The sequence below is a fragment of the Perna viridis genome, chromosome 1 (assembly GCF_037379345.1).
Source record: "Perna viridis isolate PV_CMFRI_1.1 ecotype Kerala chromosome 1, ASM3737934v1, whole genome shotgun sequence".
Classification (NCBI taxonomy): Eukaryota; Metazoa; Mollusca; class Bivalvia; order Mytilida; family Mytilidae; genus Perna; species Perna viridis.
Window position 1 is genome coordinate 69,131,468 of NC_142445.1, and position 25,739 is coordinate 69,157,206.

General features: G+C 31.7%; 2 protein-coding genes across 10 annotated transcripts in view; both read left to right on the forward strand.

The window, feature by feature from the left end:
• Positions 1–7,646, forward strand: part of LOC148630148 (ferric reductase 1-like) — a 30,581-nt gene extending 22,935 nt beyond the window's left edge. For all 7 annotated transcript variants that reach the window (XM_088561823.1, XM_088561866.1, XM_088561814.1 and 4 more), the window contains exons 12-16: positions 1,510–1,578; positions 1,825–1,924; positions 2,511–2,657; positions 3,422–3,492; positions 4,033–7,646. In XM_088561823.1, the coding sequence (XP_088417949.1) occupies positions 1,510–1,578; positions 1,825–1,924; positions 2,511–2,657; positions 3,422–3,492; positions 4,033–4,125 (480 nt within the window). In that variant the 3' untranslated portion in view covers positions 4,126–7,646. The remainder of the gene's footprint in view (positions 1–1,509; positions 1,579–1,824; positions 1,925–2,510; positions 2,658–3,421; positions 3,493–4,032) is intronic.
• Positions 7,647–11,258: 3,612 nt separating this feature from the next.
• The window catches only part of LOC148630149 (pikachurin-like), a 37,901-nt gene continuing 23,420 nt past the window's right edge, over positions 11,259–25,739 (forward strand). For all 3 annotated transcript variants that reach the window (XM_088561792.1, XM_088561785.1, XM_088561800.1), the window contains exons 1-7: positions 11,259–11,454; positions 15,652–15,768; positions 19,514–19,867; positions 20,819–21,020; positions 23,028–23,172; positions 23,515–23,707; positions 25,537–25,662. In XM_088561792.1, coding sequence (XP_088417918.1) covers positions 11,361–11,454; positions 15,652–15,768; positions 19,514–19,867; positions 20,819–21,020; positions 23,028–23,172; positions 23,515–23,707; positions 25,537–25,662 — 1,231 coding nt within the window. In that variant the 5' untranslated portion in view covers positions 11,259–11,360. The remainder of the gene's footprint in view (positions 11,455–15,651; positions 15,769–19,513; positions 19,868–20,818; positions 21,021–23,027; positions 23,173–23,514; positions 23,708–25,536; positions 25,663–25,739) is intronic.

Below are 25,739 nucleotides of genomic sequence, written 5' to 3' on the forward strand. Positions count from 1 at the left end.
GACAAACCATTTAAACGTAAACAACATCTCCTAGCAACCCGATCACTGTAAACATGGCCGACTTTTTACAATGTAAATATTGCCACCTAGAATTAAAATCTGACCGGAATTTAACGATTCAATGTTTAGGGAGAAGCCGTTTGGCTAAACTAATGAGCAAGTCATTTAAGACAATTTAAACGACGGTAGGTGTCAATAAAGTCGTAGAAAATATTTTTATTCAAATTTTAACAGTATGTTATTTATGTGACGCCGAGTATAGTTCAATTTGATTTTTCTAATATCTGCTATTTTGTAAGAAGCTTGAAGAAATATCTTATTTATATTGAAAATGTTTGTGTACCATTTTCTATAGCAGTGAGATAACTATTTGGCAGTTGGTCTATCTGTTTGTTAAATCCACAAGATTCTTACACAAAGGTTTCGTAAAGTTATTACTCATTTGGTGTAAAATTTTCGCTTATCAATTTAGATATATTTGTAAATATTTGTTTGAATTCTTAATTAATATTCTAGAGTTTACCAAAGGTATTTTTTTTATATTACATGTAATTGGATATACAAATGTAGTTTGACTTTAATCAGAAAGAAAAAGAATAATAATATTACATTGGAGAACAGGTTATAGGGTGAAGACATGCATGATAATGTTTTATAAACTTGCACAAGACTTAAATCTATGTCACATACTGATGAACAACGAAGAGATGTTGAAGGTTGCACTAAACACTTATATTAAGTTTGTTCACACAGTTGACTTGATAGATTTTGGTATAGACAATTTTTAAAAGAGAATAATGATTAAAATAATGATTTTACAAAGTAGAGAATTTTGGGTTGTGTTAAGTATCTAGTTTTGCTCCATGCCTGTTTCTTCAGTTTTAAATTGACTTGCTTTTTATTTATCATAGTTTTTGGCAGTTATTTTTAGGAAGTCACATCAAATTGTTCAATTAGACTAAACTGATTACTGAATAAAAATGTTCACAGTTTTCTGATCATAGATTCTTATGGTAAAATTCAACAATGCTGATTTCAGTTTGATGAATCTTAAGAATGTAAAAATATATATTTTATGTAGAGAAGTATAAATGAATTTACTTTATTGAGTACATGCAGCTTTAATTTTCTAATATGACTTTCTACTGGGATTTAACTGTTCTAGATACATGTACTACCAAATCTATATGTTTGTTGAAGTAACTGGTTGATCTATAGTACATGAATTTTAAGTGGAGCAGACTTTACATACATATTTTATATACAACAAGAAGATGGTTTTGATTTAAGGCAAACAAATTAATCTATTGTTTTAATCAGTAAAGAGATTCTTATTATATGTTTGAAATACCTCACTTGTATTACACGTATAGAATAAAATTTTCAAGAATAGAAATATGTGTATGAAAATATGAGTGTTAATGAATATTTTCCTTATTTATTCTGGTTACAGAAATGAATTTTTAGATATTTGACTTCTATTCATGAATGAAACATTTTTTATTTCAGGCTGATTATCTCCCATACGAAGCACATCCTATTTTAGGAATCATCATATTCTGTTGTATATTGTTGAATGTGAGTATCAACTCTGGATAAATGCTTTTGTAGTTTAAAATAAAAGATGTGTTTGATCTGAGTACCAGTAGACTGATCGGGAAAACACTACTAGACAACAGCTTAGATTATCAGATGCTTCATTTGTTAACTTAATAAACTGATGTAATTGTTTTGTTCTTGTTCAGTTCTTTTAATCCAGTGCACATGCCCTCTTCTTTTACTTAAAGCCTTTCTTTGTGACATTTTGTCGTCTGTATATTCTAGCCAATTATTGCCCTCCTAAGACCAGCTGAGGATCACAAATGTCGACCCTGTGTGAATTGGATTCATTGGTTCTTTGGAACAGTGGCTTGGTGCCTTGCAAGTAAGTCATTTTTGTGTCATTAGAAAATACGGAGTGGAATAATGAAAATAAAATGCAGTTAATAAGATTGAATGTTTATCTTTCACTTGCTTTCCATAATTATATTTTATATTTATACAATTAGTAATTTATAACAGTTCATTTGAGTTCTGATGAAAAATATTTCATTACATTTCTTTCACACAGAACACTATATAAACTGACATTTTTTCTCCAATTTTCAATCATCCTAATTACTTTGAGTGGTTCTTTTATCACATACTGGATTTACTGGTTGTATTTACACTTTATAGAAAGTTGATGTTGAATTAATAGGTTTCATAATTAGTGAAAGTTGAATATCTCATAATATCAATTCAAGTTATTTAATTTCAACTCCATAACAAACGAGCCACAACGATCACTAAATGGATTATTACTGGTTGTATTTCCACTATATAGGAAGTTAACATTTAATATGGACGTCTCACTTTCTGCCTGAACCTTAAGTGAACCTGTACTTCAATGAAGTTGGTGTAAGTACACCATCATTAGCTTCCCGGTAGCAGTGGTCACATTGTACATAATGAATTACTTTACTTTACAGTCCCTAATATGTTTATTGGAATGGACTTTGGTAAGGTTCATGTACCATGGTGGGCCACGTGGATTCTCTGTATTTACATTCTCTATCACATCATTGTGGAGGTCACCTTGGAAGTTCATCAGTGCTGCACTCACAAGAAAAATAAAGGTGGGTGTCTCAATATTTATTCTTTTAGTTGGATTCAATATATATTGGTCCACAAGAAATCCACAACAAATTAATGTCATTGCATTGTTGTCTTTCATGTTACTGTCAATATACACTTAGTTAGATAATTTGAATATAAGTTTGGAGATAAGTCTGCCCAAACTGTTTGGTAAGTAGGAACTAAAAGAGGGATTTTTCCTGGGTTCTGGTTAATGTTGTGTGGTTTATGGATCTCTTTGTACTACAAGATTCCATACCATTTATTTTATTTATTTAAGAGGTTTGTGGTCTTCACTGGGTATCGGTAAGGGATAAAAAAATTTTAAAAATTCTGAAACTAAGTAATTATTACTTCGTTTTGATGTCTATAAATAGCATTTTTTAAGGTTCTTTCACCAATTTCGTTCTATTCAGATGATTAAGATGCTGTGTTAAACATTTAATCTCAAACCAATTTAGAGCTGTATTAAGTTTAAATACAATTTCTGTTACAGCCCAAACTATTTAGGGTTTAACCTCTGTGGTTGTATCAAGACACAACTCTGTGCAGCTTTTATTTTATGATGCATTTCATAATATTATTTTTTGATTGAACTTATTTGAACTTGATTTACACTTATATATCATTTGCTTTTTAAATATGGCAAACATAAGAACTACTTTTGCTAAAAGAATATTGATGATACCACATTTGATGTCCAAATGACAGAGTTATTTAGCAGTTGGAATTCAAATTAGGATTGGATTAATTATATTTTTTTCAGAAAGGAGAAAGAAGTATGAATTCCAGAAACGTGAGAACCCTAAAGCTAGGATTCCAGAACCAGAACCAGCTGTAAGTGGGAGATGTCCAGAGATAAACAATGAAATATTCCTCTGTAGATATTTAATTTGTTAAAGAGATAGATTGTATCACATTTAAGTTAATGTTACAAACTTATGCTCATTCCCAAATTTTGTTGTAGGGTTTAGCTATTAATTTTGTTGTCCAACTTTTAAAAAAAATACTTTCTTAGCAATAAAATAAACTTGAAAAACTAGTATACTTCAATTTTAACAAACACTGACAGAAAAATTTTCCTACAAAACAGGCCTGTAATCAGAAATATATTGAAGGGGTGTTTGACGAGGTTTATGTGGAGACAATAACGTAACTCTTTTAATGTTTATCAAATGGTAAAGCTAGTTTTTAACATTATTTTACACTCATTTGCTTCCAAGTGGTGGAGAGGGTTTGTCAAAAAAACTTTCCTCTACTTGTCTCCCTGGCCATTGGCCTGCAATACACCATACATTTTTACCATTATTTATGAAGACCAGTCTTATTCCTGTCTCTAGTCAGAATTAACTTAAATAATTATAAATTTACTTTCAGGGTCGAGTTTTCAAGAGGAACATGCTGATTGTTCACTTTATAATAACATGTATAGTTAACTTCATTATGCTGATAGCTATTGCTGCATCTTAAAATCAACCCTTTATCTTGCTGGAGAGATTAACTTGGAGAGAAATTAATTGATCAGCAACATGTTTATGGAAAAGGCAGAAGTCGGTTTTAGATTGATGTATAAATTTCATGGAAAAAAGCCACTGTGATTGTGCATGAACACTTTGAAGAATTGTGATAATGTCACAAAAAAATGCTATATTGTAATTTAGTAAAACAGGGTATTTCACTGAACACAGTACTCATTGGAAATTTGGATGTTAATTATTGCCTTGAGTTTTTTTATACAAATTCTGGCTGGTACGGTTAATGTTTTATTGAAATACTGTAGAAGAACTCAGAAGGCGGTATTAAGATACACTGGTAATAACAGATTGACTACAGAATGTCTCTATATGTGAACACATTCCATGGGAAACTCAGGTCATCAATGAACTGGTCCATGGATTCCAATATTAATTGATTTCTTGTTAAAATTCACAATTTGGAATTTAGTTTTGGACTTTTTAGATCTTTTTCACCATAACCTCCAGTAATCTCATTACTTGATAGCTCTGCTTTGAACTATGAACAAGGGGCAGATTTGTGATTAATACTGAAAAAAAAGGGCACTTAGTGCCAGTAATGTATCTGCTGTTCTTTTTCAATTTACTTCAATAGAAATAGTAAGGATGCCATATATAGTTATTAATCACTATGTAAAGGGTTGTATCAATACAATATATTGTGTTAATATTGTGTCAGTGAACTTTATTTGGGTTATTCTATTGGGATTTTTTTTTATTTTGAAGTTTTAAAAGAATATTTTTTTGACAGACATTTTAATGAAAATTCTGTTATGTTTGCAGACAAAGCCCATAAATAAGTTTGTGATAAAACAGTCTCTCTGATGAGTAAAAGAGACATGTGTTGTATATTAATGTTGTATTAACACTGAAGTTTTTAGTTATATTTATACATAGTGCAATTAATTGTTGTGTATGTTCTTGATCTGATTTTGATTTGTCTTAGGCTGTGCCAGTTTATTGTTGAATTGTATGCTTGACCAGGGTTCATTCTGTTTCAAAAACTTATTGTCAATACCTGAATAAAGAATATTAAAGAAAACGAATATATAATTAAAATTACATTACGGTACTGGAAGATCCACCAACAAAAAACTGATCTGGCTTTTATTTTATGAATCCTAGTCATTGTTACCTAATGCCTATAACTAATCAAAATTAGACATTTGAGAATCTGTAAGAAAGTTTTTGTTTATGATAAGATATTGTATATGTATGAGTCTTGTTAATAGAATGCTGCCAGTTATATCTTCGTTGTACATGAGAGTTAACCTGCTTCCTGTTATTGTGCTTTATTTGTATTTGCTTGGTATTTTTGCTTTAAAATATGAATATTTGGCATTGAATTTCATTTAAAACTTAGTATTTATGTTCTCAATATGCGTGCTGTACAGTTTTAGCTATTTTACCATCCACCTATTGTGTTTAACATCATTTTCCCATGCAGGCCTTGAACCATGTTGAAGCTGTGTTGTATTTCTCGTGACAGCTGTAGCTGCAGGTGAAAACTTATAAAAATTAAAACATGTTAAAAAAATGGTTTTATACATATTCTTCCATTAAGTTTGGTTTAAATGGGTTACTGGTGTATATTTTGTATGATGCAGTTTTTATGTTTGTTGATCAATGTTGCATGTTGTAGATGATTGATGGTAAATAAATGTATTGCTATTGATGGTTTGATTTTTCTGGCTCAGTTATAGTGCTTTTTCTGGTTTTTATTTTAATGTGTTGATTCACCTGCATAATTATTCTTTAAGAAAGAATACAGTTAATAACATCTACATAGATCTGCTTTATAATACTAAATATTTACCATTTAAAGCTTTATTATTTGTTTTATGACAGAGTGTAAGATTTATATATTTGTGCCAGAAATGGTTGATTTATATGTATAAAGTGTGCTATAGAAGGATTGTGAAAATATTTGCTTATATTTTATAGTAGTTACCAATGTTACCAAGCCTTTTATATTTTATATGTAATCATGTATTTAAATGTCCAAATTTTAGTATAATTCATTTAAATCATTGAAATATGTATGCAATCAAAAGTCTGACCGAACTCATGTTGCTTGATGAAAACAAAGTTTTAAGATTTTAGTTCAACTATAGTTGATATTGAATAATTAAACTACCAAGAGTATATATTTTTGTGAAATAATCATGACACCACAAAGGTATAGTTAGTTCATGTGCTTTTTTTTCCTAAAAATCTAAAAAAAAAGTTCATGGATTTTACAGATTAAACCAGTGCATGTACTAATATTCATTACTTAGTAGAAAAAAAAAAAGTTCTATACCAGATTTTGATTTAAGTTTTTTTTTGTGACAGTCACTAAATATATATTTCTTCATTGAAATTTCATGTTGGAATGCTTTAGTTTCTCTTCTTTTTATTTAAAACTCATTTCCGAGCCTTAAATATTCATAAACTTTTGCTTTCAATGCAATTCATATAATATGTAATACTTCATTTTATAAATTACAGGAGTTAGTGGCATGTATTATTTTTCCTAGCCAGTGTAATCTTTCTAGTCATGCTTAAAGTAGAATCTCAAAAAATCCCCTTCTATAGATTGTCAAAACTTGCCTTTTAGATTTGTATTCATAATTTTAAACACTATGTATAATAGTGACATATTTTTCATACTATGTATCTAAATTTACACATTCTCTGAATAATGGAATAATGCAGAAAGTTGGTTTAAATAAAATTTATAAAAAAAAACATGAAGAAATTAGTGTTAAAGTAAAGTAAGAATAATTATATTTTCAACCATTGTGTAGGAAGTTCTATGTTCATAATTAAAAATTGAGTTATAAAGCTATTAATAACAGGGTTTTTTTTATTTGTTGTTGTTTGTTAGTAGACAAGATAGGAATCATGTATATATAAACCACCGCTATTAATGCCATTTTAAGAAAGACATCCCCATTTACAATTGACAATATTGGTATCTTTATTATTTGTGCTTGAACTTATGTAAACAACCAAACATACGATTTGAATATTCATTTTTTTACAGTGAAGTAATATAGTAAAGTTTCATGTAATATTTTACTTACACTCAAAATCTTTCATTTTCAATTACCAACATTCCTTTTATGGGATTTGTCAATGTTACCATATATACACTTACCTAACATATTGCTTCCAAAATGTATTCAAGTTCATAAAATAATGGGGTATAAAAAGTTAAACTTGAATCTCACAATATAATAAATAAATTCTTGCTGATATTCAGATGGTCTTGCATTTTTAAAACATTCATGCTAAACCACAGGTTAATGCAACAAAAAAATAATAATCAAACAACTATTGAAACTTCCTACATTATTTTTATTTGTAGATGTGAAATGCCTTTCCTTTCTTGTAATCTCGATCTTTAGTCTCTAGAGAATATACTACCAAATGAACTATTTGTGGTCATCTCATATGCTTTATATTTGTAATAAATAAAATGTTTATCCTAAATTTTGTGTTTTGTATTTTTCCATGAAGAAAACAAAAAGAAATAAAAAAAAAAGCATCAACAATTCAATACAGGTAACCAGGAGATGGAATAATTAAATTTGTTTCAACCTAAGGTTTTCAAAAGAAGACCCAAAAGAAAAATGGACTAAATAGAAACTCAGAGAATTGTCAAATGTCAAAGATCGTTGACCTTGCAGTGCCTAAAATCTAAAAAGTAGAGCCTAAGAGGAATAGAGATTGTGATTCTGTCCGTATGTCTGTCATGTTCATTGTCCTGACTTCGTATGCCTGCCTGTTAAGATGGGACGAATTATAGTATACAGGCGTTCGTCCATCCCTCCATCATTCACACCTACCAAACTTCGGTGATTTGTTTCTTTTGATTGGTGTAAGCTCACTTTGGATTGTTATTCAGATTTTTCGTTATTGAGTCATGAGTTAATTTGTTCAAAAATAGGTTGATTTTTTTTTTGTTTTGGGACTGTAACTCAAAAACTCAAGTGCAGTTCCAGTGAAGTTATAGTGAATCTTGATATCCTATGATATTGTCACTGGTCCAGACATAATATGGGTTTTTTTCTGTTGTCCTTTTTTTTTTTGACAATGTGACTTTTAATTCGGGAATTAACACCACCCAATTCCCGACAGTTTATCAACACTTTAATCAACAAGATCATTCTATCCTCTCCATGGAAGTTTGTATTATAGAAAAATTTACCATCCTACGAACAGTCCCGTTCTAAGTAAAAACTATCGTAGGGAAAGAGAGGAGTACTGGATACGCAGACTAGGTACTGCAATACCTTACGGATGCAATGACAACATCAAAAGTATAGGAAACCTTTCAAGCCAATATAACAATACCATAAATGTGATGAATTTATTTGACAAAAATCCAAGACGGGAGAGGAGTCATGGCCATCGCCACTATACGTCACCTAAGTTACATGATGTCTCTATAGATGGTCTTCTTCCTTTCATACAAAAACCTCTTGGACTTCATCACATTAGAATCAAACTTTATTATATACCTCTCACTCTACTACACTCCCTTTACAAAACAAGTCTTGACACTCCTGTTTCTGACCCCACCTCATCATTATACAGACTTGTTGCCATCATTTGGGATATTGATTCCCACAGACTCTTTCAACCAGTTTGTGTGAAAAGTCAAGATGAAGAAAAACGATCATTTCTTCCACTACCGTTTGTCAACAAAGGTATAGATGCAATTAATTTGGCTAACATCCTCCATCACAAAAACGTTACCAACAAAATTCCCCCATATTTCAAAGACAAATCCATACCAATTATTTCATATTCCTATACTTCACCCATCGCATCCAAAATTTTCAATTATAAAAGGTTATTGCAGAACCTCGATATTGAGGACTTCAAGGCTAAACCTCTCCATTCAAGTATGGTCCGTCTAGTCATGTCGTTACGGGAGATTTAACCATTATCGAAAACGTAATATCGTAATCGTAATCGTAATATCCTTTCTAAAGGTCCCAAGTACCGTGAACCACGCTCCATAAATTGGAATTATAACTTTAAAGTTCTTATGGATGCTGTCGAGGACTATGCAAGAAAATGGATAAAACAAGAACAAGAAGACATTGATTCTCTGTCAGAGTGGTTAAAGGCCGTGGGGTCTTTAATTTTGAAACGAATGAAAGTTTTAAGTAGGTCAATGAGTGCCAAGGCTACATCAGTTTTCAAAGACCCCGGTTTAGCAAAAACATTGTCTACTATAAATGACAAATATGTTGTCGTACCAGCAGACAAAGCCATAAACAACATTGTTTTTGTCTGCAAAACGTTTTATATCCAATGTTTATTATCGGAGGTAGATGTAGAAAATAATAGCAGTGATAAGACTTATACTGCTACCACTCTCTCCATAGAAGAGATTGTGGAAAACCATAAATCTGTGCTATCCTCTTTTGGTCTCTCTACCAAGGACGATGATTGTGATTTACCGTCTATGTACTGGATTCCTAAACTTCACAAGAATCCATACAAACAACGTTTCATAGCTGGATCTGCAAAATGTACCACCAAACCTCTTTCAAAACTTTTAACTTCTATACTCACAACTGTCAAAGAGGGTCTACAGTCCTACCACGACACTTGTTACTCCCGTAGTGGTATTAATTCAAAGTGGATCCTGAAAAAATTCGAAAGATCTTTTGGAGACAATCAGTTCAAGACTATTATCTGAATATAATAGCATTAAAACCTATGATTTTTCAACACTGTATACTTCTATTCCCCATACTCAGTTAAAATCCCGACTTAAAAACATTATACATCGTTTTTCCAAAAAAGATGGTACACCTAGATACAAATATATAGTTCTTGGTAGAGATTCCTCATACTTTGTAAGAAATAATTCCAAATCATCTTCCAAATATACAGAGGAAGATGTTTACAAAATGCTGGAATTTTTAATCGACAACATATTTGTCCAGTATGGTAGACGTTTTTTTCAACAAACGGTCGGCATTCCAATGGGAACAAATTGTGCTCCTTTACTTGCTGACCTACTCCTTCGCTCTTATGAGACTTTATAGCTGATCTGATCAGAAAGAAAGAATATCGTTTGGCTAGATCTTTCAATCTCAGTTTCCGCTATATAGATGACGTATTATCATTAAACAATCCTAATTTCGGGGATTTGATACATCGCATCTACCCAAAAGAACTTGAGATAAAGGATATTACAGACACTGTGAAGTCAGCCTCATATCTTGACCTACACTTAGAAATCGATGGTAAAGGAAAACTATTGACAAAACTTTACGACAAACGTGATGACTTTTCATTCAGAATTGTCAACTTTCCTTTCATCTGTGGCAACATCACTTCGGCTCCTGCGTATGGAGTGTTCGTATCACAACTCATACGTTATGCCGGAGCTTGCCGAAACTACGCAAACTTTTTGTATCGCGCTAGAACTCTAACAAATAGGCTTCTGGAACAGGGTTATGTTGGTACAAGATTGAAGTCATCACTACAGAAGTTTTATGGTCGTCATCATGAACTCGTGGACCGTTATGGTGTATCCATCAGGACCATGAAAACTGATTTATTCAAAGGGTCATAGTTTTCCTTTCCTCGTTTATCTACCCCGGGCAGACCTGCCATTTGAAGTCATAGCTACAATAATGACTTGTGTATCCAGCAAACATTTAATAAACACAGACCTCTGTGCTGGATGTACACAAATCATTGTGGAAACATTTGATTTAAAAGGGAAATGAAGGGGACCATTATAAAAACGTAAGTCAAAAAGAACACAAACCTGGGACAACGACTAGATGACGAGGTCATTATGGGACGTTCACAATTTGGTCCGAATCGATATTTTCGTTTAGCCTAGTCCATTGATATTCCATCCACCCGAAATTAATCAAAATCAAGGTTTCACATTGGCTATGTAGCGATTTACAAACTTTACGAAAATTGATCTCCCCAAAAAACAGTAACAAAAACGAAAGCGAAAACAAAAAACAAAACAAAAACAAAAAATAAAAAATAACACACACAAAGAACACAATCCTTTAACCCCTGCTTACTGTGAAATGGTTTATTCCAAATTAACTTTTCACTTCCGGTAGAAACAAAAACATGATTCATTTACTATCTGACTGTTAGAACCTTTCTGAACAACATGGCACAACACTAGAATGGTCACAAAATAAAACTACGATGGAAGTAAACAGTGCAATAATAGTTACATATATTCATTTGATATTCTTGTTCCATTTACAAGAATGTGAAATTCATGAAGCTTTTTTTTCTGGTAAGATCAGATGTTGGTATTTTAAGCTTCATATAATTGAGTTCAGTTTTCTCTGGTATGATTAGCTTTACATATTTTTACATTTCCATGCATGTTATCAACCCTGAAACTCAGACTTGGGGATTTTGAAAGTTGTGTCCAGAAGTGTTTAAGTACTTCTCCGTCTAAGAATCAGGCAAAATGTGTATTAGGTGTGGCACACGAAGAAAAAATACAGAGATATTTTATTGCGAAACCCAAGTATTTATGCCTCAAACCTCAGAAAACTACTGTCAAAGTGTTTGAAAAGTTCGCCTTTTTAAGACATTGCTAGGTCAAATTTAGTTGAAATGCACTATGGAAAAATGGCGGGAAAATTTTCCTGAACTTTTTCTTCATGTAAGCAGTCAAAAAATATCTATGTCACCAATGCTTCTGGATAAATTTAAATAGCTGTTCAGTTTGTTTTCTAGATGTATTGAATGTATTTGAGGCAAAAAAAGGACCAAATTGAGAAATATGATGTGCCACCCATTGCCTGATTCTCACACAGAATGGTACTTACACATTTAAAGAAATTTAAATCAATTTTTAAGTGGTTAAAGTTATTAGCAACTCTTGCACTTGTAAATTCAGTACTGTACATTCGTATATGATTTTCATATATATATGTTACACCACTTCATGCAGCTGTTCAGTGTTGTAGAACTGTCAATTCTAGCTTAATAGGAGATCAAAATGTACCTCAGCATGTAACACCCCAGGGGTACCCCATTCTACCACCTGGGGCACACATCCCAGTTGCTCTGTAGGCAGAGCGCTCTAGCCCCTGGCTAGGGTTCTGAGCACTATTTAGTCGCCTTTTACGACAAGCTTAGCGCTGCTGCAGGCCTATTCTTTTAACACCCGGACCTGCACGGGGCGCATGAGAGTGGGAAGTTTACATATCAAAAGATGAAATGATTAGTTAGCATTGAACTTTCTGTAATATATCAGAGAATCACCTTGTCTCTGAGTTCGTTTTGATTTTCAATAGAGAGCATATCACAACTTCCCTTGAAGTTTGCCAATCTTAACCAATTGATGAATTGTGTTACACAAAAAAGTTCAGAATTCAAAAGTTAAGTTGGTACATACATGTATAAAACATTACAACACCAGCTCTAATGAGTTTTTAAAACCAACTTCAGCTTTGAAACGTTCTAAAATGTCAAGTATAAATTATTTTGGAAAAAGGAATACACTTATTTTTCCTAGTAATGTACAAATGTACGATATGTCAAAAGATGTGAAATGGAAAAGAACATAAATGTATATCATCAATCAGCCTAAAACCTTCACATTGGCTCACCAAAATTTGTGATTTTTTAAAATTCTGAACCAAGTCCGTACTTCGTGACAATCACTGACTGATTGGGAGTTAAATTTAATAGAGCATAGAATTGCCTGGATTTTTTACAATTAGCTACTTTGAAGACTTCAGTCTTTGATTTTGTTAGTTGTTCTCCCATGTTCTGATAAAAATGTCCCTTTTCAGATGTCTGTCCCATTTAAAGTCAATTGTTCATGCAATGTGTTTGGTTTTGTATTCTGTATGTGCCTTGTTTGACACTGGTTTGTCTCTCCTGTAGCTTTTAATTTAAACACATGCATGTAATTTACTGTATGGCACTGTATTATTTCTCACTTGTGCTTTAAGGTACATGTAGGTAACTTTAATGAAGACAGTTTTAAAAATGAAATCTCTTTGTATGTTCAATGTAGAATGCAAGTATTGGGAGTCTCTATGTTTCCTTCAATACATCTTGTAACAAGATATTATTTGAATTATTTTCAAGTTAAGAAAATGATTAAAAAATAATTTTTGAAAGTATTCCCTTTGAAGGGGGTAAGTCATGCCAGCATGACTAAGGGGTAAGGATAGATGACAGCATGATTAACCACCTTAGACCTTAGTTGGGTAAATTTTGTATTCTTTTTTGTATGACTGCATATGCAAAATGTATGTTTGGTACTGTGTATTTGGCACTGTCGTTGTTTAAGGACACTTGGTTTTTTGTGTGATAACTTAAGTAGTACAAATACATGTACATTGTATATCAAAAAATTGATTTTCATTTTACCATTTTTGCCTGGCTTCTTAATCTTTTAGCTCCCTTTGTAATGTAACATACTGATATGATAACAGTCTCTTTAAATAATGTGTTTCAAGAAGCCTCTGTGACCAAATATATTAAGAACTGGAGCAACAAAATGTAAAGACACTACCTGAAAATCCTTTTCTCGATCAATAACCATTATTTACTGTTTCAAAATGTTTCACAAAAGCATTCAACTTTCTTTGGAAAATTACTAACCATCACTGTCAATTTCTTTATCATACACAAATACAAGTAGAATAGATTATATAAAAACAGTAAACTTGTTCAGCTTTTAACTAGATTTAATTACAAATCTAATTTATCTGGGTCATAGGATGTCAAATGTGAACATTGGATATCAATCCATAGGTATTCACCTGAGTTTATTATTTCTATATGACCTAAAAAATGGTCGTCTATAGACATTTGATGGCCAGACCAGTGTTCTAGGATTTTTTAGAAATTGAGGTTTCTTAGGGAAAAATCGGTATAAAATCAACTTTTTCACAGTCAATGACTGCTTTCCTAACAAAACAAATCCTTACAGCATATGAAGTTTTCAACTTGCCACGGGAAAGTGGAACTAAGCACCCAACTTTCCCTGACCCAAATTTCATTTGCAGCAGGTAACAGGAAATAGGAATCCTAGAACACTGCAGACTATATCTTGACTTACTTGAGTATAAGTATCCAGATTTCTATGACGTTGTACACTGTACCACTATGTGTCATGCCACAGAAGAAAGGCTGAGCTTGATTTTGGAGATAATAACATGAACTGTTTAGATATTTTGGGGCAAAAACAAGCTTGCATTTTCATGACATTTGAACAGTATTACATGTACATGCACATAAGAAAGAAAAAGTGAATTGGTTCTCTCTATGCTCTTGTACAACAAGGTGCAATAAGGCAAAAGAAGTCTGGATCGTTTTCAGGGGTTGTGACTAGAACCACTCTGTTAGTGGTAACCTGCAATTTTTTTATCCAAATAGATAGTTCCAAATTTGTAAAAAAATTTTGAATGGTACTTTCCGTAGGTTATGCCTAACGACTTCCCAAAAGAACTTGTAAGAAATCTTAAAAATTAATAATGTTATTGGCTACCACTCCAAAAGTGGTGTACTACTATGTTGGTGATCTGTCATGGGACAAATGTATGTCTCTTTCTGAACTGTTTATCAAGTTTAAATGTTATGTCCACATTTATCCAAATGGTTCAGGGTTGGTCTTCAGCTCTTGTATCAAGCTATGCCTTGATCTTCAGCTCTTGTATCAAGCTATGCCTTTGTTTTCAGCTGTTGTATCAAGCTATGCCTTGGTCTTCAGCTGCTGTATCTAGCTATGCCTGGGTCTTCAGCTGTTGTATCATGCTATGCCTTTGTCTTCAGCTGTTGTATCAAGCTATGCCTTGGTCTTCAGCTGTTGTATCTAAAATGTAGCTATGCCTTGGTCTTCAGCTGTTGTATCTAGCTATGCCTTGGTCTTCAGCTGTTGTATCAAGCTATGCCTTGGTCTTCAGCTCTTGTATCAAGCTATGCCTTGCAAAGCATTTATTTATGTCTGTTTATGAACTGTACAAGTACATTTGTACATAGAAAAAATTCATTAAAATTTCTTGGAAATTAATTTGAACAGAGTTTACAGAGATGTGTTATCACAATGTTGTTTGTATCAGTTACATACAAATGTACATGTAAATGTCAGTGTCCCAGTTGGCCTAAAATACTAATTAGCTTCCCTATGATGTGTCCACTGAGCATTCAGAAGAATATGATATATTCTTTCAGACAAGCAGTTGAAGTGCTTACTTGCACAAACAAAATGCCAAATTAAATGTACATGCTGCACAATTGAATTTAATCATAAGTTTATGCAGAATGTATTAAGTGTGCCATTATGTTTTTGATTAGTGTGTATAGTGCATTTTTTTCAAAGATTGTACTCCTTTATCTTAATTTTCTACCTAGATCACTACATGTACATGTATACTGTACAATTTCTTCATTGACTTAGTTAATCTCTTACATATAAAATTAAAACTGTTGAATTTTAATTTGTTTTAATATTTACTTTCAGGGGATTGTAGTAAGGCATCATCATTTTGTAAACACCAATGTATCAACATAGATAAAGGATTCATCTGTACATGTAACCATGGCTACCAACTCCAAAGGGATGGCCAGTCTTGTCAAAGTAAGAGATTTTAACATGTTGATTTTTACCCTTGTTTCTGTACATATTTAGAATTTGTATAAAGCAAGAACATTTTGAATTTCAGTTCATGCAAGATATTTTTCCTGGATTAATTTGGAAGAACTCAAGAACAAAAAAAAATGCCCAACATTTTAGATTGAACTTTTTACAGGCACTACAATTTATAAGAAGTATTTTAATACTTGTACAGAACATTAACTCACATGTAACAATTTAATGTTGATAAAGTTCTCTTAATTGTTAAATTTACTGTAAAAAGAAATTTCTTAAATCATCCTAGAAAAAACCCAATGAATATTGAATTTTTGAATTTTCTAGCATAATTACTGTAACATAATTTTATAAATTAATTTGAGATAGATACTGTAATCTGATTGGTTAAAATAATTTTGTTATATCTCAGTGGATAAAAAAATATTTACATGCCTCTATTCAGTTAAATTCAGAGCTACTTTTCTCATGTTTAAAGATAAAGATATGTTTTAAAATTAATTTATAAGAATTGGCTATGAAAAAAAATTTGTCTATTGAAAAATAACATAAATTTTCCATGCACTTTGCACAATAAACAATATGCACATGGAAAATTTGTTATTTTTCAATAGACAAAATTTTTGTTATTGCCAATTCTTAAAATGTCTCCAAAATGTTCTGTGATGTACATATATTTGTGGTTGATGTTTGTGAAATAGAAAGCATGTACATGTACCTATATGTATGATGTAGTGATTTAGGATGATCTACATGTACATGTATGTATGATATAGTGATTTAGGATTATCTGCATGTACATTTACCTACACTACTGTCAACACAAATTTTAATTTCTCCACTCTTCACAGTGGAGGTATCATGAGTGGAGTCACAGTGTCTCCACTCTCCACGATGGAGTCACCATTTCAAAAACTGTCTGTAGTTTACTACTCCTGTCTTTATACCAAGGTACATGTATATTTAATAAGTTTAGCAGTTTAATAACATTTCTCAGTTATGGACAGAAAAAAATGAAAAGTTGAAATGGAGCAATTTCATCCTAGTTTTAATATGGTTGACTCACAGTAAGGACACTCTTCTATGGAAACGCAAGTCACCTGATAGCAAGTCTTTTCTGATTGGTGAAAAACTGATGACTTAGTGGCATTCGAAAGAACTATCGAAAATTGTCATTGTGTGGCATGTGTTATTTTGTTGAATGAAATGTAGAAATTTATTAGTAGAAAGAACAAAATTTTACTGTGTCAGCTATCTTTTTTTTTTAAAGATAGTACTTGTTGTGTAATTGTTTTGTTTATTGATAATATGCTAGGCTATGTGGCTGTGTGACACATTTTACTAGATGGTAACCTGAAAGAATTTTATACCCTATAGAAATTTGCCTAGAAATTTTACTATTATCTCTTTATTTAATTGATCTAATTCATTATGTTATCAATAATTAATATTGGCCAATTTATATTACTAGGAAATGTGGAAACATATTGATTTTGCTCTGCCTGAGTAGAAGCTAAATAATTACATTGTCAAGGGATAGACTTTGATGTTTCTTGTGATCAATGGTGGCTCGTGCTTTATCTGATCAACTGAGTTACATGAAGAGGTATTTTTGATATACCTAAAATCAGCCCTGCACAATGAATCTCCTTCCATGTTAAAACTTTTCCTGGCAATGAACTTTTGTTCATGACAATTTAATGTAATTGCCACTTATTTTATAGCATAAGCATTTCCAAACTATGTAAATACAAAATATGTACTATCATATAAATGACTTCATTCCTAGACTTATCTCTGACATTTCTTTAGTTTTATATGGACAGATTACATGTAAGTGTAACAGCCTATCAGGGTGTTTTGAATTCCATGTCACTATCTATAATCATCAATAAGACTGCACCAAGCTTGTCTGAGATTTCTAAAATCAATAAGCAACAAAAAGGAGGAAAAGATTGAATTGGATACAAATTGTTTGTAATGCTGAGGTATATCACTGCTCTGGTTGTAATGGAGTGACTACTACAAATGGTCTATCTATGCTATAGTGTACATCTTTTCTTGAAGGTGCATTTGTGAAGAAAATTATAGTTTTCATTTCATGTACTAAAAAACAATTAAACTGTTCCATAAGGAAAAAAGGGATATTTCAAAATTGAATTGCATAAAAAAATAGTATAAGGGCTTATTAAATTCAGTCTTAAATATATTTGTTGTAGTCCTGATAAAAATGGCAGAAAAAAATCAGAACTTTTCTTTATTATACATCAGAGAAATCTATGAGTCAAATTATATACTTCATCTTATTTACTTAGTTAATTTACAATAATTACACAGGGTCTAGGGAATACTGGCATTTATATGACCAGAAAATTGATTGATATAGAGATAAACGTTTTGTGATGGAAATCAATTGTTAGAAGTAGGACTGTAATGTTTGTTAACGGATTGAGATCATTCATTATTCTGTAGGTCTTGGAAAATGATGATCTAGTCTTTTAGCTAACATTGACTTATGAGAATCTCAGTTTGTATGTCAAACAGTCTGATTGTGGATGTCAATATAAATAAAGGAGAATGTAAAGCCAAGCAATGAACAATTGAACTTCCATAGGTCACCCCATGGTCTTCAAAGATAGACGAAACCCATACACATGAATGCAGTGAATCTTTTCATAAAAGACGAAAATCGGCCTAATCTACAGAGATAATGTAAAACAAATAACAGTGAACATAAAAAATAACGACAACAAGTGGACTACAGGTTTTTGGCTAGGGACAGGCACATAAAGTATGTGGCGGGTTAAGCATGAATGTGAACGCTCAACCATCATCCCCCTATGGCTATCCTTAATTTTTTATTACATTGCCCTAATGTATTTACATCTGTTGACTTGGAAGGACCTTAGTTTGTATGTGAAACAGTCTGATTGTTGATGTCAAGTTTTTATTACTCTGCGCTAAGGTATATTTATGTCTGTTGATTTATGAAGACCTTAGTTTGTATGTGAAACAGTCTGATTGTTGATGTCAAGTTTTTTTTACATTGCTCTGAGCTGTGTACATCTGTTCAAACATTTTTGTCACTTGTACCTTGCTGCCACTCAACTCTAATGTTATGAAATTTGGTAAGATGCTTCAATTCTATGAGTTGTAACATGTGTAAGCTTTTCAGTTTGGTCACATTTATTAACTTTCGGTTAGCAGTAATGTTTTTCTTGGCGTTTATGAGCTTGATACTTCATACCAAAAAAACTTCGCAAAATTTCATGAAGAGGATTTGAAATTGTATATCATACATCAACTTCCTGTTTGGCATATTGTTCTTATCATGGATCTAAATTCATTGGGAAGCTTTCAAATTTGTCTGAAACTTCAGGATACATCATTGTTATACTTTCCATATCAATCCTTACATACAAAATGTGTATCCATCATATAAAAATCTTACTAGTGATGATGCATGTATTGTTTTTAGCCATGTATCATTTACAGGTATCTGGTTGTTTGAAATGAATTGATGATTGCCTGATATACATGAGGTTTGATAAAATATGAATGTTATACATATTTAGTTTGTAGAAAACATGAATAACCAAATTTTAGTTCATGATAAACATAATGAATTGATAAACTAACCTGGCTATATTATAAGTCAATCTTTGTACAGTTACATTCTCAGATTACAATGTACATTCTTTATTTAAACAGTTCTTTGGGTTTTTTTTCTTAGAAATTCCAGACCAAAGTTTTAATGCAGTTAACAATGACAACATCAACTCAATACATTCTTCATCATCACTTAAACCATCAAAACAACATTCAATGCAATCATCAGGAGATCAAATAATATACAATAAACAGACTGGAAGACATCATGTTGTGTTAGGGCACAGCAAGCTGGCTCAGGGTCCTGTCAAGGATAATATAGTGTTAGGATCTGGTAGCTTAATGCCACCAATGTCTATAATGAGGCCACCGACATGTGATGGTGTTCTTTGTCAGAATGGTGGTCATTGTGTTGTACGAGGCTCGAGAACGAAGTGTAATTGCCCTTTTGGATTTGGAGGAACATATTGCCAAAAAGGTTTGTTTATATTTTTGAAAAACAAAGTGTTTGTACACAATGCAAGCAAAATTTATGGGGGTATATATGAAGATTAGGCATCATATTATGTCATATATATAGATGTGCATGTATGTATGTGTTTATGGTCCAATGCATGCTAAAGGAGATAGTTAAACTTCTGGGATTTTACATGAAAAAAAAAATAGTACAGCTTCTCATTAGCCATTTAATGTATTTTAATTGAATTTTATCATATGCAGATGTGCATAAAGGAAGATTACTGAGGAGATTATACAGCTAAATATTTGGTAGTTCACATTATTTCTAGTTTTTCTAATTGTCAGAATTTTGTTATTTATTAGAAGTTGTGAAACTTCTAGTTTTGAAGAGGACTTAACATATCTCTACCTACTTTATTTGATATTTGACATGACATGCGACAACTAGGTCTGTAAATGACAAACCACAATGAAGTTGATCTCATTTAGATTATATTGTAGTACATGGAATGTTGAAGATGTTTGTATAAGTGGTTTGACATTTGAATTTTGTGAAAAAAGTTTCCAACCTCATTAAGGATATAATGAGGCAATTTACGAATAATTTGCATATTTTACTACACTGGGAGTGAAAGCTATAATTTTTGTGATTTCCTAAAGTATTTTTTACAATATATAAATTCCCTCAGATTTTCAAACTATCATAAAAAATTATGCTACATATATTTCCAAAAGTTATCATCGAGAAAGGCCTTTACAAATATTATATGAAACCTATATCTTAAAGTGCATTGACTACTGAAAAACAGTATCATTATATTTAAGTTTTAATTCTAAAGATACCAGAAAGTCTTCATATACATGTAACATTGTTGTAAGCCCTTGAAGTCACTAGAGAAATCAAAGTTGATCAGAAGAAATTAGAACAGTATTTACAATTCTTGATTTGATTATTAATTGTACATTTCAGCCATTCCAGTGAAGTATCCTATGTTTGAAGGAGATGGGTATTTAGCTTTCCCTGAATTAACTGACAGCAACAAAGAGTTCAAGATAGAGTTAGAGTTCAGACCTGATTCAAGCAATGGTCTTATTTTATTCTCTGCTGAAATGAAAGATGCCAAATCAGATTTTTTTTCAATAGCTATAGTGAATGGTTTTATAGAATTTAGGTAAAACTCATTGTGTTTATTTTACATCTATATTACCTTTTTATATATCATACTGTATAATATTTTACTTAAGGGAAAAAGGAAGTGTTACCTTAGAAGAATATCATACAACTTATTTTGAATTATGGGCATCTTTAATGGTATATGCAGCCATCCAGCATAGGATATTTATAGACAAGTCCATCTTTTATCAAGTTATTGTTGCTTTTGTGAAAAAATAAAGTCTAAAGACATGCACATCAATACACATATCTATTGAGTATCAGAGATTTGATTAGTCTTTGACTTAGCTTGTGAAAGACAACATTATAATTTGTATAAGAGCTAAAGAGAATACTTTACATTGTTAAAACTCTCCGTGATTCTGTACTTATAAAGTGAAAGCAAGTCTATGAAAAGTTTTTATCAATTTAGATCGAAGATCAGTATTGATATAGCAGTCGCTAGAGCATTTAGATTTTAAAGCCTGTTAGCATCTGCAATTATTTTACACTACCGCAAGAAAACAGTCCCATCGGCATACCCGGTTAAGGTTCAAATGCAGATAGTTAGGTCTACTTTATAGGTATTTCTAATATGTCATATTTAATATTATGCTATTATCGCCAATAAACAAACACAATAAACAACTTTTACCTCGAATTTAATTTGGTTTGTATTAACAACAATTCAATTAAAAATAGTCGACCTCGAACCTCTTATTAGTACCTGTTTATTTCTATGCATTTACTCGAATAAACCAATTGTTCATTATATTATATTGAATATGTCAATATATACTAGTTGCCTACAAATGGTTTATTCTTAGACGCATAATAATCCATTCGAAGTTTGGCTAGAAATGAAAACCCTATGAGATTATAAAAAAAAATTGATCATAGCAATAAAAAAGAGGAATGCTGAGTACCAATAAGAAGAGCTGTCTTCAGATATTTCATGCAGGGATTGGTTAATCTATTTATTTACAGAATGGGGCGGTGATTCCGGTCAAGAAACTTATATAAAGAAATAGGTTGCAGGCAGGGACTAAACTCTCTGTTCCAGTCTATATTTGCCGCTCATTTTTTGCTAAACTCATCCTGATCTATCATCCACTGTATCATGTATTTTTTTCACAGTTACTGCCTTGTGATATCAGAAGCCCGGAGATGAAAAATAAAAATGAAACTTTGCTTATAAACGATCGCAAAGAAATAATATTGATAATGCATTTCTCAGGACTTGTGTCAGTCTTTGGTCTGGTGATATTGCTTTTTTTGTAATTTGGGGATTTGGCTATTTGGCATTGTGTCATAATGATAGAGCTGTAGGTGCTTCCTGCACCAGACATAATTGTTTACATTTTATTCTAAGACTTTGGCGTTTATGTTAATGTGTGCATCTTTTGAACAAGGTGCATATGCAGAAACTACTGTGCTTTTTCATCACACATGGGTGTTTACTGAGATAACTTGTAGGACTTGACCTATATGACTTATCAACTGAGAAATGTAGCTAGTTGAGAGGGACATACATCTAAGGACATGCTTTATTTCAATGACTGTGTCTTAAGTTTGAATGATTTGACAGACAGTTTCGAATTGGAGATTCGACTTGAAAATTTACAAATTGAGAAAGGCCAACTAGTAGTTTGTAGTTCAATTATGCAGTTTGTTGGATACTTTTGTGTTAATTCATCTAGGTGTTACATTTAAACCAATATTTAAACCTGAATATTTCAGAAATTGGCACACTGCATGCTACGATATATCACGAATATTGTTGTGTGTTTATTAAATGTCCTTCGTAATCAGAATGGTGAATTAAAAAATAGTTCAATACTAACCATTTACAACAATAACCTTGTGTTTTGATACATTTGAATTCGATCCCTATGCTTTCCATTAGTCCCTGCTTTTATCCCATATTTTTTTGTAATTTGACGGTCGATTATTTGAGGCGTAAAAATTATAACAATCGATATAAATTGATTCAGTACATGAGTACTTTGATTTTTCTCTTTTAAAGATTTGATTGTGGCACAGGAGAAGCCATATTAAAGACTAAGGCAAAAGTGAACATTGGAGATTGGAATACAGTGACTGTGGCAAGGGTGGATAATAGTGGATCTGTTATTCTTAATAACCAGGGAACAGTCAGTGGTTACTCAAAGGTTTGTTTTGAATGGTTTTCATTAATGATATAAACATAAGATATTCAGTTAACAAATTATTTCTGAAAATTTAATGCTTTAAAACTTTCAAGAATAGATCTGCTTTCTGAAAATGGCAAAAAGCAAGAATGTTTTATTCTATTCAACATCTAACTTTTTAAGTCATGATGGAGACACAAGTAAGTTGCAGTTTCCAAAATTATCTTTCTGAATTTTTTTTTTTTTTTTTTTTTTATGAAGTACTGTAAGATGTTGAGAATGTTCTCAGAAAAATTCCACTCTCATGTACAATGAATATTGATAAAATTTTTTGATAAATTCAAATATCTTGTACATTTAAAGGGAGCTTACTCTGAACTGACTATGCATTTGAAGTTGTACCTTGGTGGTTACATAGACATGGGAGCTATTAGTAACAGAGTTGGTGTGTCTCATTCATTCAGAGGATGTATCCAGACAATGAAAATCAATGGTAGACAGTATGATATGAGGCAAACTAATTACTTTGGACAAGCTGAGTTTGGACTTAATGTTGGTAAGTTAGAAATCAGTGTATACAAAACAACGTATGTGCTCTGTGAAATATTTACATTTGTTGATGTTAGGTGTTTCTGAAAAAGATGTTGACATCATAAATTCCAAAGGAACCTGTCATCCTAAATTCCAAACATTCCTGGCATTCAAATTCCAAAGTTTCTTAGGTACACAGATTTCAGAAGTTCCAGAAATCATTAGTTCCAAAGAATCCTGGGATCATTAAGTCCAAAGTTTCTTGGTATTATACATTGCAACAGTTCATGGCATCATTTATTTAAAAGGTTCATAGACTTATTAATTCAATGTTACTATGATTTTTATTTGGTATATAACTTTTATGCATAATAAAAACTACAATACTTAAAGGAAATGTGCTGCTAAAATATTTTTTAGAAAATTGATTGTAAAGCTACTGTAAAGAATTTGAAAATTCATTATATTGCAGTTAATATTCTATAAAGATGTGATTCAGATTCAATTTTCAGGTATAGTTTGATAATTGATGGAAGTCCTGGATTTGACACTTCTACCTTTATTAGCTCACCTGGCCAAGGGCAATGTGAGCTATTGCCATCACTTAGCCCGTCATCATCACACATTTTCAAAATCTCCTGCTCTGAAATTACTGGACCATTGGGTTTTTTGGGTCCATGAAAAACTTGGCCACAATTACTAAAAATATAACATATAGGTCAAACAAAAGTTTTTGCAAATATTTCCAAAACTGTAAGGTTTAGCCAAATTCTGGTACAGTATTAAGCATGACAAGATCTCTTTGTGTACAAATTTTCGAGAATATCCATTGACTGATGAAGGAATTATTGCCCTTTATGCATTTTTTGCAATTTTTGCTGTTTTAATTTTCAAAACTCTTCTCTGAAACTACTGGACTGATTGGAATTAAACTTAGCATGATTGTTCCTTATGGTATTCTGCACATAAGATATGACTGTAAGATATTGTGATCGGTATAAAAACATGGCTACCATTACTAAAAATAGATCATGAAGGTCAAACAGTATATTTTCTCAAACATCTCCAAAACTGTTGGGTTTAGAAAATTCTGACAGAATCTAGTTATGTTCAAAATAGTGAGATTAACCATAGGGATCATATTTCAGAATTCTGTAAATAACTCAAAAACAGTTTGGTCTAGCTAAAATCAGGCGAAAAAATTGTTAAAATTGTTCAGCATGATTAGATGGAGCTGTGCAGAATTTTCAGAAAGATCTGTCGATAGATGTTTGAGTTACAGGTCTGGAAATGGTAATTTTCCTGTATTTTACATTTCCAACTTTGAGAATCTTTTCTTCTGAAACTACTTGATGGATGGTGACCAAACTTGGCATAAATGTTCTTTATGACATATCCTTAACAATCTGTCTGTGGAGATTTTTGATCTTGGCAAAAACCATTCAGATTGAATGGTTTTTGGAATTAACTTGTAAACAAATGGGTTGAGCTAAATTCTGACAGGCTAGAATTTATTAGCATGGTGAGACAGACCTTTCCTACATTTGCATAATGATGTTTATGACTATGAGAGATTTATTTTATGATTTGAAAACCATTTTGAAAACTAAAATGCTCTCTATTGATTGAATGATTCTTATGACAAAAGTACAGTAGGGTCAAAAGTCCAATTTTGAGTTAATGCTTTAGGAGGTTATGATTATGGTGAGCAATTCAGGCTTTCTAGAGCCTCTAGTCTTAAGCATATTAGAACTGAAAGATTATTGCTAACCAATAGCCTAATAAGGAAAATAGTTTACAACTTACATGGCTGTAGAGTAGAAGTTCTTGTTAGCAGTTAATTATTTATTTCAGATGAATGCAGTGCTGATGAGTGTTCTGATATAATTTGTCAAAATGGTGGAAGATGTATAGCTACATCAGCTGATCAACATACATGTTTGTGTTCATTAGGATGGAGCGGTCAATTATGTCAAAAACGTAAGAATAAAACATCTACAAACTTAATAGAATTTCACTGTAGTCAATGAATAGATTGTCAACATTAGAGTATAATC